A 16,997-nucleotide genomic window follows, 5' to 3' on the forward strand; every position below is an offset into this window, starting at 1 on the left:
AACAGAAGTTATTGAATCCTTTGATTCAAATATGAGCGTAGAAAATAATTTTCTAAAGACTGGTTGATACCACATAATGCTAGACAATATACATCCAAAAACTCATCATTTTGAGAAAAAGAAATAACAGAATATTATTAATAAAAAATTAACTCAAAAATAATTAAACATATATTTAAATAATTTAAAATCCTAGATGAAAAAAAAAAGATAAAATCTTCTAGATATCTGAAATAGATTTAAATGATATTTTTTGAGTTTAAAATAAGATGGTTAAGGATAAACTTTGAAATTTATTAAAGATCTCTGAACGAGTTTTGATTTGATATATTATAAGTCCTGAGATTCAATCTGAATAAAAAATTATGACATCTCAAAGCTTTCATTAATTCTGCTCCAATCCTATTCCGATCCTACCGATTCTATTATGATCCTACTGATCCTGTTGCAATCTTACTGTATCTGCATGCTCTTAGATCGATTTTGGATTTCCAGATCATAGGATTACGATCCGGATCATGATTTTATAAACTATGGACGTAATATTTGTAATATTATGTAATTAATATTAGTTTAATATTAGTAAAAAGTTGTAAACTAGGTATGTAATATCATTATATTATTATAAAATTATTTACGATCTGAGGTAGGCGACAACACACTTTTATTGATGATCATTATTTTTTAAAAAATATATAATTTATATTATTATAAAATAATAAAATTATCGATCTTTTTATTTCTATCCAAATTAAATATTTAGTACCAACTTAAAAAAAAAAAAAAAAATTAGTATAAAATTTATTATTAAAAGCTACGCATCACGATACATTTGTTATATAATTTAATACCAATATTCGCAAGGGCAATAATGATTCAAATCATGTGAATACTAACCTATTACCATGTGAAATAAAAAATCACATGAATCAAATAGACCTTTATGCTTGTACTAATGGACTAAAGCCAACTTGATTGAGACCTAACGCATCAAATTTGGTCTTGGGACCAACATTTAGAATGCTCAAGAGTTCAAGCATGAAGAACCAATCGACAAAGGAAAACATGCTTCCTCTACATGATATTACTCTGGATATATATGTTACATGTTACAATCAAATAGATATCCGCCATGATTCTATTTGCTTGCTCCTAGGTAGAGCTTTAACTGCTATAAGAGAAGCTAATTATATTAATAGAATACATATTGAACAAGGAATGAAAAAGAAGAGGCAGAGGAGACACTACTGTACACTGCTTAGATTAACAAGTAGCTTTCCTGTCAGCGGAACCTTCTTTGGGAAAGCAGACTTGGGACAGCTTTGAATTTAAGCACAAAGTAATTTGCATTCAGCAGTCGCTCCAATTATCTTCACCATCCTCTTCATCGCTTCCTGCCATTGCCTGTCCATGAACAGACGTCAGTCACGCATGCAGAAAAGCAATCGAGAAGGTAGTCAACCGAAGAACAGTTTATATTTCAAGCCTAACCTGCCGGACTGCATTTGCTTTCTCCAAGATGGCGGCAACTCTAATGTTCGTCGAATGGCTCTTGTTGTTTGGCTTCGAGAGAACAGTCGCTGGCTTCAGGTTGTATGACTGAAAAAAAACATTGTTCACCTGAGTTATAATCAAGAGAGAATCAACATGTTTAAGTTGCTATAGTTTATGGAAACGCGCCAACCTTGTTTCTTATCTGCTCTAGTAATGCATCCTTCTCCTCTGCTTTAGGTTTGTCAGAAGGCCTAGCGAGCTCTGATACCTTCCTCAACTGCAAAATATTGGACTCCAGCAATGTATCCATTTGATCTGACTTTGGCTCATCAGAAGGGCTAGCAACCTCTGGCACCTTTCTCAACTACAGGACAGTGGAAAAAAAAGAGAAATAAATAGGAAAACAAAAATGGTCAGGACTAGAGCATTAAACCAAGTTTGTTTTACTATGTGATCCTTACCTTGCTTCTATCATGCGCAACAACAGCATCAATCAATGGATTTCTAGGGCGATTCCGTATGGAACGAGGGTTAATACCAATCGTTTCACCTTCGTTGGTAGGTACAACAGCAAATAGAGTTGGTTGGTTCCTTTCCAAAGAATATACATAACCATGTTGGGGCATGCCCAGTCCTGAAGAGAGTGACAGAATACTATGGCTCTCATCCATGATGCCAGCATTGAACAAGAAAGGGTTTTGAGACTGAACCATGTTCTCCAAATGTAGATGTCTATCCTCAGAATACTGAGATTTCTCTGATCCAAAAACTGGCAAAAATTCACCAATCTCTGATCTTTTCTCCATCAGAGGCTGAATTATATCTTTCTGCAACATGGAATTCTGAAACAATTGACTCTCTGATATAAAAAATGAATCTTCCAGTGGTAACTTTATTGCTTCATCCACATCAGAAGCATGTTGATTCTTCTCATATTCCAAAGATGACGATATGGATGAAGACAACAGTGATGAATCGGCAATGCACCTTGTTGAAGACAGGAAATCAGGTTGATTGCTGTAATCAGCAACAATTGGTGGTAGTTGAGACAAACTGATTGGTGATGTGATATGTGAATTTGTTGGAGTGCTGTCTGATGATGGCATAAACAGGTTTTCCCCAGGCAAAGCTTGAATTGAATTTTGGTTGGGCAATAGAGACGACAACTTCCGAGATCTCCATTCAAGAGGTGGAAGTGGGGGCAATGGTGGTGGCGGTTCATAATTCTGTGAAGGAAAGCAAGAATATGATGTTGGCATTTTGAGTAACACATTGTTGGTTAAGGCGTGATAATTTGGTTCAGGTCCTTCTAATGGTTTATCTTCCAACCCATTATAGTCAATTGGAATTTCAAGTTCAACACATTCACCTTTTTGATGTAAGAATCCTGATTCATTGCTAGTTTGTAACGTAAGGGCTTCTTGATTTCTAGCTTCTAAGGTGGAGTAATCTTCATGTATAGCTTGTAAGGTAGAGAATTCTTCATTGCAAACTTGTAAAGGCAAAACTTCTTCATTACTAACTTGTGAGGTAGATACAACTTCTTTGTTAGCTTGTGAGGCAGATACTTCTTCACTGCTAGCTTGTAAGGTAGAAACATCATGATTGCTAGCTTCAAAGAGTTCTTCATTTCTATCTTGCAAGTAATAGAGTTCTTGGTTGCTAATTTGTGAGCTAGAGATTTCTTCATTGCTAGCTTGCGAGGCAGAGACAATTTCTTTGATAGCTTGTCCAGGAGATACTTCTTCATTGCCAGATTGTAAGGTAGAGGCATTTCCATTGCTGGCTTGCAAGGTAACATCTCCATTGCTAGTGTGCAAGGTAGAGATATCTTCATTGCTAGTTGGTATCATAGAAGCTTCTTCAGCTGAACTTGCAAAATCAAAGATTAAGTAGGTTGGCAGAGACATATCTCCTTGTGTGCTTTCAAGTTCACCTTGTGCTAAACATATTGAATCAGTATGTTCTCTTTGTGTAGGATAATTTAGATATGTCTCTTTAAGAACAGGATATGCTTTCACATGCCCAGCTGGCATTGTTTCATGAATATCACCACGTAGCCCACTATCATTTGCATTAGATGAATTATTCACAGGCAAATCAAAGCATGAGGCAGCTGGGTCTAGTGATGATTGTTCTAATGCTGGAGAATCTTCCATGTTGAGAGTTCTTTGAGATTCTAATTCCACTGTATTCAAAGAATCAAATTCATAAATTATAGGCTGATGCCCATACAAGGTTGCAAGATCTTCACTTTCTTCTAAATGCAGATGCTGGTCTAATGCTTCTTCATTATGTGCCAAGTTTAGTTTTTTGTTATTATCTTTATCTTTGGATGCAAAAGTTTCTTCTGTCAAACTTTCATGATCAGTATTTTGTTCAGGCACTTCAACAACATTCTGTGAGCTGCCTCGGTAAAACTCATTTGAGAATTCAAAGTTATCATCAAGCATGGTGGAATTACTGACATCCTCAGAAAATGCTTCACCAGCAGAACATAAAGGTGCCTTCTCTTCATGGTTCACCTTGAAGGACTCTTGGGATTCCTCTGCAAAGTTCATCTTTGGAGATTCCAGAGATTCCTCTGAACCAGAAAAATATTCAAACTGGGGTTGTAATATTATTGGCATTGAAAAAATTCTTTTTGCACCATCATCACCATTCTCAGAGCTAGCTTCTAGATTTTTGACTGCAACCACAGATTCCATTTCTGTTGCATAATCTGCATCGCTGATGGCGGAAATAACATGAGCTGGAACTGGTAGGCTTTCAGATGGGCATGTTTCTGCATATTGATTCATTGTCCCTGGTGACTTTCCTATGTTTGTAGTTGAGGCCTGAAGGGGAACTTCATCATACGAAACAAAATGTTTTGGAACAATGCTTGCCTGCTTTGTTTTATCATCAGAAACTTCATCATACAGAACAAAATCTTTTGGAACAATGTTTGCTTGCTTTGCTTTATCATCAGTAACTTCATCATACGGAACAAAATCTTTTGGAAGAATGCTTGCCTGCTTTGTTTTATCAACAGACGAGTCAAGATTGGATGCCATCTCTTCAGAAAGTAGCAGCACAGAGTCACATCCCAAATTAGAGTTTCCAGTGGTATGGTATTGTGCTACACCATCAGTTCCTTTTGCACAAAAAGATGTTTCACTTGGTAGTTCTTCAGGATGCTGACAGTTGTTCACATCTGTTATTAATTCACCATGCTTTAAATCGTCCATACTGATGTCAGGGGCAAATTCTGAGGCGACCATTGAGATGCTTATTCCAACTGAACTGCTAGCTGCATCTGCATCTTCTTTAGAGATACAATTTTTTATTTCTTGATCCACTGGAACTTGCATCTCTTCTGTTGAGGCCACAATCATAGAGAATGGAACTTCACTCTCAAGGTCTTCCGCCAAAGTGTTTCGAATTAACGGACAAGAGAAATGGTCAACCATATGTATGTCTTCATTCACATGATCTTCTGGAAGAGTTTTCTCAAGTAGACATAGATTTGAACAAGGTGGACCTGTCGAATTGAACAGAATAAGCATTGAAAATGTTAAAGAGTTGTTAAAAACAGTAACATAATGTTTACACAATAAGTTGAAAGATAAAACTACCATTGAAGCATTTGGCAAACTCACCATTGTCTAATTGGATGTCATTTCTGGCTGAGGTATTATTGTTACCAGGAATTAAACAACGTGCAGAAATTTCTCCAGGATTAACATTTAATAAATCAGAAGCAGGGTCATAAGAATCCAAGTGTTCATTTATGATTTCTTCTGGTTTTAACATGGGATCTTCAAATGTCTCCATATTGCTGCCTCCATTAGAGACTAAATCAGCTGAGTTAGCAACCTCCCCATGTAGCAAACTGGGCTCTTGGGTTTTCTCTGCTTCTTGATTCGTTAGTACTTCATCTAGGCTGTTAATATTACTTGTCATTCCACTGTTTGACATATTGTTAGATCGTTCTGGCCCAGTATTATTGAGTTCTGAAGTTTGAGAGTCCAGCTCCTCTAATCTTTGACTAGCGTCAGTGTCCATTTCTTGACCTTCAGTTTTCAAAGAACCAATATCTGGTCTCCCTTTATTTTCAGAATCTGTTTCAACTTCAGATTCCATGCTGTTGGGCGCATCCATGAAATTTTCTGGTTCACTACCGATGTCTTCAGTCCTGTAGCCATCAGTACTGCCTTCTAACTGAAGTTCTGCCCTCACTAACTTATGATCTTCCACCCTCTGAGATGTGTTTCTCACTATATCATTAAGTTCATTGTCGTAGGCACTGCCTTCTGAATTAATTTCGGAATCAGCAGAGTTTTCCATACTCTCCACCAGATTATATCCTCTCCCTGTATTGGGAACACCCACAATTGGCTCATCTGCTGATTCTGAAAATTTTTTAGTTTCCGTCTTCCAGTCACCTAGTTCATATGTTGTTGCCCTAGTCAACTCTTCATAACCATTCATCGTAGGACTTGAATCTCTTACTAGAGAATCATTTTCTGACATATTCCTAGCTGTATCATGTGTTAGAGAAGTTGGCACACTTGAATCAATTAGACCTGGACTTAAAGTTGAAGAACTTTGAGAACTGTCAAAAGCAATTTTCTGTATATCCAAATGTAGTTGAAGAAGATGCTTCCTTGAGCCGCACCCTTTGCTTCCATTAGTATCATCCAAGTTCCTTAATTTCAACCTCACAAATCTTGTAGCAGACTTATCAGCAACCTGATCCGAAATTGCTGGCTGTGAGCTGCAGAAGACCAACAGAGGCAGAAAAAAGCTCAGAACTGATGCTTATGTTTAATACTGGATCAAAATGTTAGTACCAGATGAACTTACTCGGAATTTGCCCGCGGTGACAATAAAGACTCTAGGGTATGGCCATTCTTGATACGTGATCCCTTTTTCTGACAAGAAAAGAAAGCCAGAGTAACTTCTGTTAATGCTGAGAACAATTCTTAACATAAAAAAGAGAAGGGAGAGTTTTTAAGCAGACAGTTGTGTTTTAAAGAAATCTGTGCAGAAAGTAGAAGTTGTACAAGTCCAAAAAATGGATATTTATTTATTGTAAAAAAAAAAAGTAAACCCAAAACATGTCTTTCCTTTAAGGTGTCTTACCCTAATCCTCCGAGATTTTCTCTCTCTTAATTTATCTGCTTCCATAAAGCCAGAGGAAGTTAATTCTGTTTTAAAGAAAGATGGATCTGAGTACCTCTTCAAACATGCTCCTGCACCAGCAGTATCAAACCTGAAGGAAAAAAAAATCATTTAATCTAGTGAAAAATCAGAAATTTTAAGCAATATGTTAAGTTCATTATCGTACTTATCTAGTGTGAATAACCGAGGTGGCTCACGGCATTCTTCATATGAATCCATAACAAAACGTGGCATATCCCCTTGAGTGACCAAGTTCTGATCCAGATGAAAGTTAGAGTGCCAATCAATACCTGCCGATGACTAGATGAATAACTTCAAGAAGAAAACAAAATAACAATAGAAGCATTAGGAAGCAGCATTAATATCTTATAATGGCATCCAGTTCTTTTTAACTTGTTTGATCAAAACAAATAGGTGAGTGAGTTAGAGTGCCAATCAATACCTGCCGATGACTACATGAATAACTTCAAGAAGAAAACAAAATAACAATAGAAGCATTAGGAAGCAGCATTAATATCTTATAATGGCATCCAGTTCTTTTTAACTTGTTTGATCAAAACAAATAGGTGAGTGAGTTAGAGTGCCAATCAATACCTGCCGATGACTACATGAATAACTTCAAGAAGAAAACAAAATAACAATAGAAGCATTAGGAAGCAGCATTAATATCTTATAATGGCATCCAGTTCTTTTTAACTTGTTTGATCAAAACAAATAGGTGAGTGAGTTAGAGTGCCAATCAATACCTGCCGATGACTACATGAATAACTTCAAGAAGAAAACAAAATAACAATAGAAGCATTAGGAAGCAGCATTAATATCTTATAATGGCATCCAGTTCTTTTTAACTTGTTTGATCAAAACAAATAGGTGAGTGACATTGGCTTTCAATTTTTTTTTTTTTTTGATATACATAAAGATTTCATTGCTAAATTTTTGGGTCGCCCAAATAGATGATTTACATCACAGATGCAGTTCATTCATTTTTCCTGAGTTCTAGACAAAATTTTATCACTAAAACATAAATGTGTATTACACAAGAATTTTCAAACATTATCCAGAATTATATTGTAAGAAAAATATATATCTTAAGTTCTTTGTTTGTCTTGGCATGTAATTGAGAACGATGGTAGGATAAGACTATGGAATTGTTGCTCCTCTAGTGGGCTTGTTCATATTTACTAAGAGAAATCTAGATTTTGTTGATAGTTTCGTTGAACAAACAAAAAGGTTTGTGGCAATGAAATATAAATTGCAATTGGCATCATATCAATGATTTCATTATATAAAGTTAAAGCCTCACAACAAACACTTTTCAATATGGAATCTGAATGGAGATAATCTATGTTCTCACAAGATTATCTCTTAAAGAACCAGCTAAAGAATTCTTTCCCCAGTTAGATACAAGCTTAACATTTGTCTTGATGCAACAAATATACCCAATAGATAAAACCAGCTCATTCACCTGGGAGAACTGGAACTAACAAAGTGACTTGAAAGAACTAGTTGAAAAACACCACTGTTGATTCAAGTTTAAACATTTGTCTTGATGCAACAAATTCATATGATAACAAAACCAGTTCCTTCCCCTAAGAACTGGGACTAAAGAAGCGACTTAAATGATTGAACTTGACTTTCTTGGAGAAAAATGTTAAAAGCGTACTGACCGTCATTGTATGAATGCCCTGAATGATTAGTCTGAGAGAAAATAGCCTTTTCAAAGGATGGGAAATCTGCCTCAAGTTGCTGGACTCGAAGTATCAGCCCATGCCCTCTAGCAGCAGTACCCATAACTTCTTCATGCAAATCACGGAATATTTCTGCAGCAAACCTATTTACAAGATCCATTGCTGTGATAAATCTCAACATAAAATGTACTATTGCATCATGAGGTGTGAGTTATTTGGAAAATATTTATGGAAACATATAATAGTTACAAACAAATGAAAATTGCACTGCTTAACAATCACCATGCAGTCAAGGGCATCATATTTAACAGTAAACCTTCAAGGAAAGAAATTAAATAAAGCTGATGTAAGAAGCAATTGAAAAGGCAGATATTAAGCACATAAACTATGAACAATTGTCGAATGTAAAATCATTATTTATTATTTATTATTTATATTGAAATTTGAGGCTTTAATGGTTTAACTTCTCTCAAGAAAGGTGACAACAGTCCATTTTCATTTACAGTCAAACACATTACCTTCCCTGTTTTTGTTCTCTTGAACGGAAACTATTATCAATGGATTGAACAATGTCATAATCCTTCTGCAAACTAGCAGCAAAACCATCATGTTGAAATATCAAGCCAACCATAGTTGAGCAACTATTTTCATTTTTCTCTTTTAGCAGAAGGGAGGCATTCATTGATTGAAAAGCAAAAGAATTAAAACCAACAGATGCAAAATTGACTAAAAGCTAACAAAGAATCAAACCCAATCCATAATCTCAAGTAAATTTGGATCTTCGAGTGACAAAAACAATCCCTATTAACAAAAACTACTCAAAAACTTTATACATGGCTTTCCTAATTCGTAGTCAAGATGAAGAACACCACTGCAAAAATTCTTGAATTAAACTAGTCGAAGACAGCTTCATACAATAAAAACAATCAGTGCAGTCCAGTCAATACAAAATGCAACAACTGATTATCTTCATTGTCTTTCACACTTCCACCAGGTTTCTTTATGGCGACTTTTCTACTTGAGTACGACTGTTGCCTAATTAAACATTTCCGTGACTCCTCCACCAGCCATCTAGTAATTATTTTCCACATAATCTGTTTCTCCTATCGTAGTTGAATTCAGACGCAACATAACAATTCCAGATACTCTGGATCATACTTTTCAAAAATTCACAGAGCATTACTTCCCTGAAACTATCTTATGAAACAAAAACTAACTTATATGTAAAATCGCCAATTTTCATGCGCAAGTTTTTGAGATTTGACGTAAGGCACGCAAACCCTAATGTAACAGCTCAACTACTCCGACACCGACACTCATAAGCAGTAGAAATAACACTGCATATCAAACTCACACGCATAAATTCGTTCTAAATCCCAAATTTTCATCACCATTGAGGTAAGGCGAAACATGAATAACCACCCGAGAAAGACACCCATTCCCCGCGAGAAGCAGCGAGCCGCAAGGAACTTACTCTGCGAGATCTCCGAGCTGCCGAAGAACGCCGGCGAGTCCAGCCATGGCAACCCCTTCGAGGATGGCCTCGGGATCATCCTTGTCCGCGGCCCGGTGGAGTTCCGGATCCGCCAGCCCGTACTCGTTCCTTATCTGGTACCGAATCGTCGGCATCTCGCCGGAACACCAGCACGAACAGATCAAGGTTAACAGTAAGCCGAGATCTCAAAATCCTGCCTTGCCTTGCCGGTAGACTCACCGCCTTTGAAGCTCCTCCGCTATTGCCGAACTTCGCTTCCCTCTCACAGGAGCAGAGAGAGAGAGAGAGAGAGAGAGAGAGACAGATTTAATTATTTTTCTCCTTTTGCATTTTTTGGGGGATTTCCTTTCCCGGGGGGGGGGACTAGGTTGAAAAAGGTGACATCCATTACACAAAAGATATTTCTCAAAGGAATATTTCGAGTCCAGGTTTAGTGTTAGGCAGTAAAAGATTGATTAAACCCCTCCAAGATCCTAATTTACACTTTAGATCCTTGTGCGTTTTTCATATATGAGAAAAACTTAAAATGCCCCTTAAAAATTATCTATTTTCTAAAACACCTAATTTTTATTATTTTATTTGAAAAGTAAACTAATAGTATTAATTGAGAGAAATAATAGGATTTCAGCATTCACTGATGTTAATTGTGAGAGATGTTTTCATGCACTCTTGTCATTATCTTTCACAAATAATAATTAATAGTGTTATTTTGCTCCTTCACAACCAATCACAATAATTTTAAAAGACAGCATATGTCGTACATTGGTTCAACAATAAAAATCCAGGTATTCAGCTTTCACCTTTTCTTAGATTCAGTGTGTTAATTGTGAAAGTTGAATATGTTAGTAATAATTTTAAACCTTAAAATAAATTTAACTTAAATATATTTTTTTCTTCAGCTTTTCTTCCGCAATACTCTTCTTCCCAGAGAAATAGCCTGTCAGTGAGAAAAAAATATGGCAATTTCAAATGCATAACGTAAGAGAGATCGATCGAGCTACACTGAATCATCGATCTCCTATCCCAGCAAAGGTTACGTATTGTTGAATGAGAAGGTGGAGTTTTTCTTTTATTTGAAGTTACTCATTCTTTTGGACGTACGTGTGGACCCTACTTATAATTCAGTAGAGAGATATAAAAGTTAGGAAGTTTTTGTTGATTGGAAGGTCACTGGATAAATAGGGATTATACTTATAACTCGATTTAAAGATGTGAGAATCTGAAAGTTTTTATCGATAAAAGATCATTGGACGGCTGGACGCTTGAAGAGCATTATAACTCGATCGAGAGATATGAGTATGAAAGTTTTTGTATTGCCGGACCATACTAAGGGGTGAAAAATATATATATACTACAGTACATATTTTCTCTTAGTTCTGTAGGAAATACCTTCAAGTTTTGTAGGGCTGAAAATAGTTTGTATGGCCGATCCAACTTATTGCCGCTAGAATCTTGAAGGTAGTAGGCGCCCGAAACAAACTTTTGAACTTTATAAGGTCTGCTCCATTAGGGTTCCAGCTTCCTAATATTTCTGACCGACTTGACTCTTTTTCAAACTAAATCGTCTTCTTGAAAAAATTGGAGGACAACGTGTCGATCGTAGTTTTACCTTATCCTTTGTCGGTAGGATGTTAGTCGGGCGGCTATCCTTACTCTAGTTTCGCTGATGAAGTCTCTAGGTCAAGAAGACGTCGATCGGCATTACCTTAATCATATAGCAATCTCCGAGGGGATTCTTCTCCTACTTCAACACCGAGTGGATTCTTCTCCTACTTCAACAGGAACTACCGCTTCATCGTCGTAAACCAAATGGAAGGATATCATCCCGTTGCTCTCTTGTGAGGTGGTTCGATGCGCCCATAAAATGTTTGGTAGTTCTTCCACCCAGTTATACCGCCCACATAATCGAATTTGGTTTTGAGTCATCGAATATTCTCTCGATTTGTAACTTCCGCTTGACCATTACTCTGAGAATATGTCACGGAAGTAAAGGCTTGGAGAATACCAAAACCATCACACCATTCTCGAATTTTGTGTCATTGAAATTGCCGCTCATTATCTAAAACAAGTTTGTAGGGGATTCTAAACTAACAGAGGATGTTGATTTATAGGAACTTGATGAATGTGTGCTTAGTGATTCTGGTCAAAGTTTCAGCCTCCATCCATTTAGAAAAATAATTCGCCACCACGAGTATGAACTTCTTCTGAGTAAGGACAGTCAAAAAGGGCCCCACAATATCCCTCCCTCACTAATCAAAAGGACAAGAAACCAGAAATATTTTCAAGGGCTTGGTCGAGCGGTGAGGAATATTAATGCCTTTGATAGTAAGTGTAGGTGGCTCCGAACCGAGCAACATCAATCTACAAAAGTGGGCTAAACATATCCTGCTTATAATATTTTTCAAGCCAGGGTTCGGCCTCCTATATGGCTACTGGATCATCCTTGATGAACTTCTTATAAGATGTAATCGACGTCATCTGGTCTAATACACTTGAGCAGTGAGCGAGAGAAAGCTTGCTTGTAGATGATCTCGTATTAGAGTGAAGCGACTAGCCCTTCTCTTGACATCTTCAGCCTGTTCTGCGCCAATCGACAAGATTCCTTGTTGAAGATAAAAAATCAATGGAGCTCGTCAATCAATTGGTTCTTATGTGTTTGTTTGCAGATCGATTTGAGCTATCAGCAGGATTTGCGCCATGAATTTATCTAGAACCTAGGTGGATAATGAGCTGATCATTTTTACTAGTTCATTTACATTCTGATTATCTGCTCAGGCTATCTTGTGCAACGTGACTTCCAGGAATCAACCTTTTAGCTTTTCCTATGCTTCTATGTACACATCTTAATGTCGGGACCCTTGGCGGCCAGCTAGGGGGGAAATAACCCTTGGTTACAATCGGAGAGGTTATTAATCCAAGGAAGTAAAGTACACTAATTTCTCCTTTAGACGGAAAAGTCTATTTACAGCAATGACAGCACAAAACAGAAAGCTAAAACAGAAAATATCTACAAGTGTTGTTTTACTATTTTTCATTATTGTTAACGTCTGAGAGCAGAGCTACTTATATAGCTTTGCTCAAGCGCCTAGAAGGATTCCAGGCACCTGAAATGGGATAAAACTTTATTCCTGATGCAACGGTACACATCACGATACTTTTCTTCAGATTTTCTTCCGCGATACTTTTCTTCCTATAGAAACAGACCCTCAGTGAGAACAAAATATGGCAATTTCAAATGCATAATGTAAGAGAGATCGAGCTACACTGAATATCTCCTTTCCCAGCAAAGGCGACTGTTGAATAAGAAGGTGGAGTTTTTCTTTGATTTGAAATTACTCATTCCTTCACCAAGCTTGATGATCGTATCATGATTGTTCTCTCCAAATATATATATCACCAAGCTTGATGATCGTATCATGATTGTTCTCTGATTTCAGTAATCAAAGTATTCAATGAAATCCTAGATTCGATTCTATATTTTTCATCTTCATATTCATAAGAGATTGGATATTCATCCTCATGAAGTTGTTATCCTGCGTGACGCCACAGTGCGCGACTATGCGCGTCGTGCAGGATAACAACTGTTTTTTCTTTTTTCTTTTTTTTTTATTTTTATTTTTTAAATTTATGAATTAAAAAATAATTAAAATATTTTTTAAAAATTTTATTTCTAGTGTTCAGACTTTGGGTTATAGTGTTAAAGCTATTTTCTTTTTTAGATTTTACCCCTAGGGTTCAGACTTCCCAATTAGGTTATAGTGTTTGGTTTAAAAAAAATTAAAATAAAATTAATTTAAGTAGTTATTGAGTATTGTAATATATTGAGGGGATATATTCATATATTAGAAATTTATATAAGGAAATGTTAATTTTTTTAATTTAAAATATTAAAAAAAAAAAAAAATCGAGCGATCTCCTACGCGCGTGCACAGTCGCGCACTGTGCGAGCGTGTAGGATATCACACCTCTTCATCCTCATATCTATATCCATTAAAAAATTAAATATTTACTATACTAATAATTTTTCTTCTTTCCATTCAATTATGATCATTAAAAAATATATATATTAAAATTAACATCATATTTAAAAAAATAAAAATAAATTAAACATCTATAGAACTTACTTCTTCTAACATCAATAAAAATAATTAGTTAATTATAGGAAAAAAATTATATAGCATGTTTTAGTATCGGATCGATATCAGATATCGGTAGTTCATCCATACCCTCATTCATTAGAGTCGGATATCGAATCCTTCATCGGATTCAAAGGAAATTGTCCTATAAAAGTACTTGAATTTTGATTCAAGTTTGACTTGAATTTAATTTATTTAGATATTATAGAGTTCTTAATTCATGTTTATTTTATTGTTTAAAATTTTTATATTTTCAACTCGTTTTGGTTGTTATTAAGCTTTATAATCCATTTTTGTTCATTTTAAAAATTTCTTTATTTATAAATTTTAATGATGAATATTATTCATAAATATTAACAAACTTAACACGTATTTAAATTTATTTATTTAATTTAATAAGTTATTTAATTTTTTTTTGTATGCATATTTTACGTCCGTGTTTTTTGGATGAAGCTTTGAACGACACCTACTGCCTATTTCACTAGATATATAGTTTGCCCTGCTTCAGCCCAAGAAATGCATGGCCCAAATCTCCGCCCAATTTGATCGTCGTCATTAGGTCCAAATTTAGTAGAAACTTTTGTGTGTGATTTTCATAGAAACTTTTGTTTTTTGAAATAGAATTTAGTTTTTTTTTTTTTTTTTTTTTTTGATCGATTTAAGATCATACATGACCCAGTTGATATGAATCAAACCCCATAATGACCTATCAACCTATTCCTAAGTCAATATAGATGGCTACTAATCATTAGTACAACTGTGAGGAGATATGCTCGGACACATGACAACACCTCATGTCTTAACCATCGCACCGTCCAAGAAAACTAAAATCTAAATATATATATATAATTTTTTTATATTATATTTTACATAATCATAATTTAAAGTCATTTAATAAAGTGTTTTAATTTAGCATTAAAATATGATCAATTTATAACATAATTATTGGATAAAGCCACTCGTAGCCATTTTTTTTTTTCTATAAACTCTTATCATTTCATCTTTAACAATTAAAATAGTTAATTAATGAGAAATCGAATGTCACTAGTTCTAAAGTGGTAGCAAATATGTTGTGACTAAAAATAAAATATAAAAAATGTTGGTAGCCGGTGGCCGGTGGGTCCCTTAACAACCCCTTACTCTGTTGTATCCACGAGCTTAACACCACAATTACACAACAAGCCTCTCAAACTCCACACATTTAATTCTCTTCCCCAGAACCAATAACTCATCCAATCGCCTTAATTATTACATGAATAAACTGAATATTAATATTGCAGCATGCTTCCTCCCCCTGTGGCCGTCGTACGGCGGCGGCCAGCGGCGGGGGAGGAGGGTTCCGGCGACAGTACCAGATTGCGAAAGTAATTACAGTCGAGGTAGCAACGTCAGGGCATGTAGAGCTTGTTGCCGCACTTGCACCGCCACGCCTCCGGGTAGTACTCGGTGGTCACCGGCGACGACCCCGGCGGCACCGCCACGTGCACCGGGTCGCACGGCGCGCAGTCGCCGCACTTGCCCGTGCACCGTGGCGGGTACGACCCCGGCCCGCCGGCGAGCGCCCTCCGCCTCGACGCCCCTTCCGCCACCTGTACCCGCGAACCATGATCAGCAGGCGCACCCACAAATTAACCTGGAAATTTCAAGCGGCCGGCGCATTGTAGCCTAGGGCCGAGATGGGGCCGCTCGCTTCTGCCGAGGCGCAGGGCGGAGGGTGAGCCGTGTCAGCAGGTGTCCTCCTCCTGCCCAGAAAAATTATTCACTGACCCTGCTAACATGCGCCGCTCGATAGACTGGGTCTACCGCCACAGTCCACCCATTCGCGCGCATTCCGATGAGCAGAGCCGCGTATTACTGGCTTCACTGGGAACTTGTCATTTTACTTCCAGAATTTACTCCGCTTTTAAAAATACCCCTTCTGAATTTTAAAATTTACAATTTTTACGATGACTGTGCTGGATAGAAATATTCATATATATTTTTGTTGTATTCACTTTAAATTTTTAAATCATGATGAAGGATTTTCACCTAAGTTTTATTATTATTATCTACATTCATATAAAGCTAACAAATCAATCAAATTGGGATTATTCTATATTTGCAATACCACACATAATAAAAAGAACTTTTATATATAATATATAAGATTAGGAATTAAGGGGCACCTGAGAGTAGGGCTCCATCATTAAACTGTCCACACCTGTGAAAATGACAAGGAAGATTAACTTTAACCATCGATCACATTAATTAATCAAGTACTCCACATGCCCAAACTTCAGTAACTGATCTAAAGAAACAGACAGAAAAAAAGATTGTTAACAGTTTTGATTAATCTTCCATTAATTCTAGCAGAGAAGAAATTAAGGGAGAGAATGAAGGAAGCTGTTCTTGTGTATATATATGCATGTTCTAAATTCTGAAGAGGTAAGGAGTGAAACTCTGTTGCTCACCTCCTTTCTGGTTGACAGAGCGATGAGTTGGGAGCTGAGCAGTGAGACAGAAGAGAGAAAGAAGAAGAGTACTGCAGCAGAAGATGGTTGGACAAGAAGATCTCCTCCACCTTCTCCACTCCATGAACAAGCTTAGCTAGCTTATAAGAAACCAAATGATTCAGCACATGGGAAGGAAGGAAAGAATAGATCTGATACAGTAGTAGTTACTCTGATCTTCTCCCTTTGCTTTCTCTCTTGCCCTATCTGTATTCTGTGCCAACTGTAGCAGTCACAGATCTCTGAGGCCACTCCTGGGACTAGTCACAGCTCGCTTCTCTCTCCCTCTGAAATGAAAAAGCAAAAAAAATATATATGTTATAAATAATTGAAGTCCATGCTCGGAGCTACATGTGATGAAATGACAAGCTTGGCCTTTTAATAATTATATTCATCTGATTTGTGGTAAATGGACAGTGAGGACTGAGGAGATTGTGACTCTGTATCCTCGGAAACTTTTGACGAGTGACTCAATGTGATGCATTGGTGGTGTCTCGTTTTAGTGGAAAAGGAAGGAGGCAGCTATTAA

At 36.6% G+C, this 16,997-nt stretch overlaps 2 protein-coding genes across 3 annotated transcripts; both read right to left on the reverse strand.

Annotated features, from left to right (window-relative positions):
* Positions 1-1,056: 1,056 nt before the first annotated feature.
* LOC122020370 (protein SCAR2-like) lies at positions 1,057-10,182 on the reverse strand. The gene is made up of 10 exons (XM_042578278.1): positions 9,823-10,182; positions 8,328-8,491; positions 6,827-6,950; positions 6,622-6,751; positions 6,343-6,410; positions 5,136-6,253; positions 1,956-5,017; positions 1,685-1,858; positions 1,492-1,599; positions 1,057-1,404 (listed from the first exon to the last, which is right to left on the reverse strand). Exons 1-10 carry the CDS (start codon positions 9,975-9,977, stop codon positions 1,351-1,353), a joined length of 5,157 nt encoding a protein of 1,718 aa, XP_042434212.1. The 5' UTR covers positions 9,978-10,182; the 3' UTR covers positions 1,057-1,350.
* A 4,914-nt stretch (positions 10,183-15,096) lies between these two features.
* LOC122020683 (EPIDERMAL PATTERNING FACTOR-like protein 4) lies at positions 15,097-16,939 on the reverse strand. Of its 2 annotated transcripts, none has more exons than XM_042578694.1 (4): positions 16,640-16,939; positions 16,430-16,569; positions 16,145-16,179; positions 15,097-15,568 (listed from the first exon to the last, which is right to left on the reverse strand). In XM_042578694.1, exons 2-4 carry the CDS (start codon positions 16,551-16,553, stop codon positions 15,368-15,370), a joined length of 360 nt encoding a protein of 119 aa, XP_042434628.1. In that variant the 5' UTR covers positions 16,554-16,569; positions 16,640-16,939; the 3' UTR covers positions 15,097-15,367. The 2 variants fall into 2 exon arrangements, with proteins under 2 accessions (XP_042434628.1, XP_042434627.1); XM_042578693.1 differs by having other exon boundaries at positions 16,430-16,565; positions 16,640-16,936.
* Between the last annotated feature and the right edge of the window lie 58 nt (positions 16,940-16,997).

The sequence above is a fragment of the Zingiber officinale genome, chromosome 9A (genome assembly GCF_018446385.1).
Source record: "Zingiber officinale cultivar Zhangliang chromosome 9A, Zo_v1.1, whole genome shotgun sequence".
Classification (NCBI taxonomy): domain Eukaryota; kingdom Viridiplantae; phylum Streptophyta; class Magnoliopsida; order Zingiberales; family Zingiberaceae; genus Zingiber; species Zingiber officinale.

Bases quoted from the DNA above. Each gene is read 5' to 3' on its own strand.
- LOC122020370 (XM_042578278.1), bottom strand. From the start codon at position 9,977: ATGCCGACGATTCGGTACCAGATAAGGAACGAGTACGGGCTGGCGGAT. The intron at 6,752-6,826 runs GTACGATAATGA...TTTTTCCTTCAG, and splicing joins CGGTTATTCACACTAGATAA to GTTTGATACTGCTGGTGCAG. The intron at 6,411-6,621 runs GTAAGACACCTT...TTTTCTTGTCAG, and splicing joins GAAAATCTCGGAGGATTAGG to AAAAAGGGATCACGTATCAA.
- LOC122020683 (XM_042578694.1), bottom strand. From the start codon at position 16,553: ATGGAGTGGAGAAGGTGGAGGAGATCTTCTTGTCCAACCATCTTCTGC. The intron at 16,180-16,429 runs GTGAGCAACAGA...TCATTTTCACAG, and splicing joins CTCTGTCAACCAGAAAGGAG to GTGTGGACAGTTTAATGATG. The intron at 15,569-16,144 runs GTGCCCCTTAAT...TCGCGGGTACAG, and splicing joins TGATGGAGCCCTACTCTCAG to GTGGCGGAAGGGGCGTCGAG.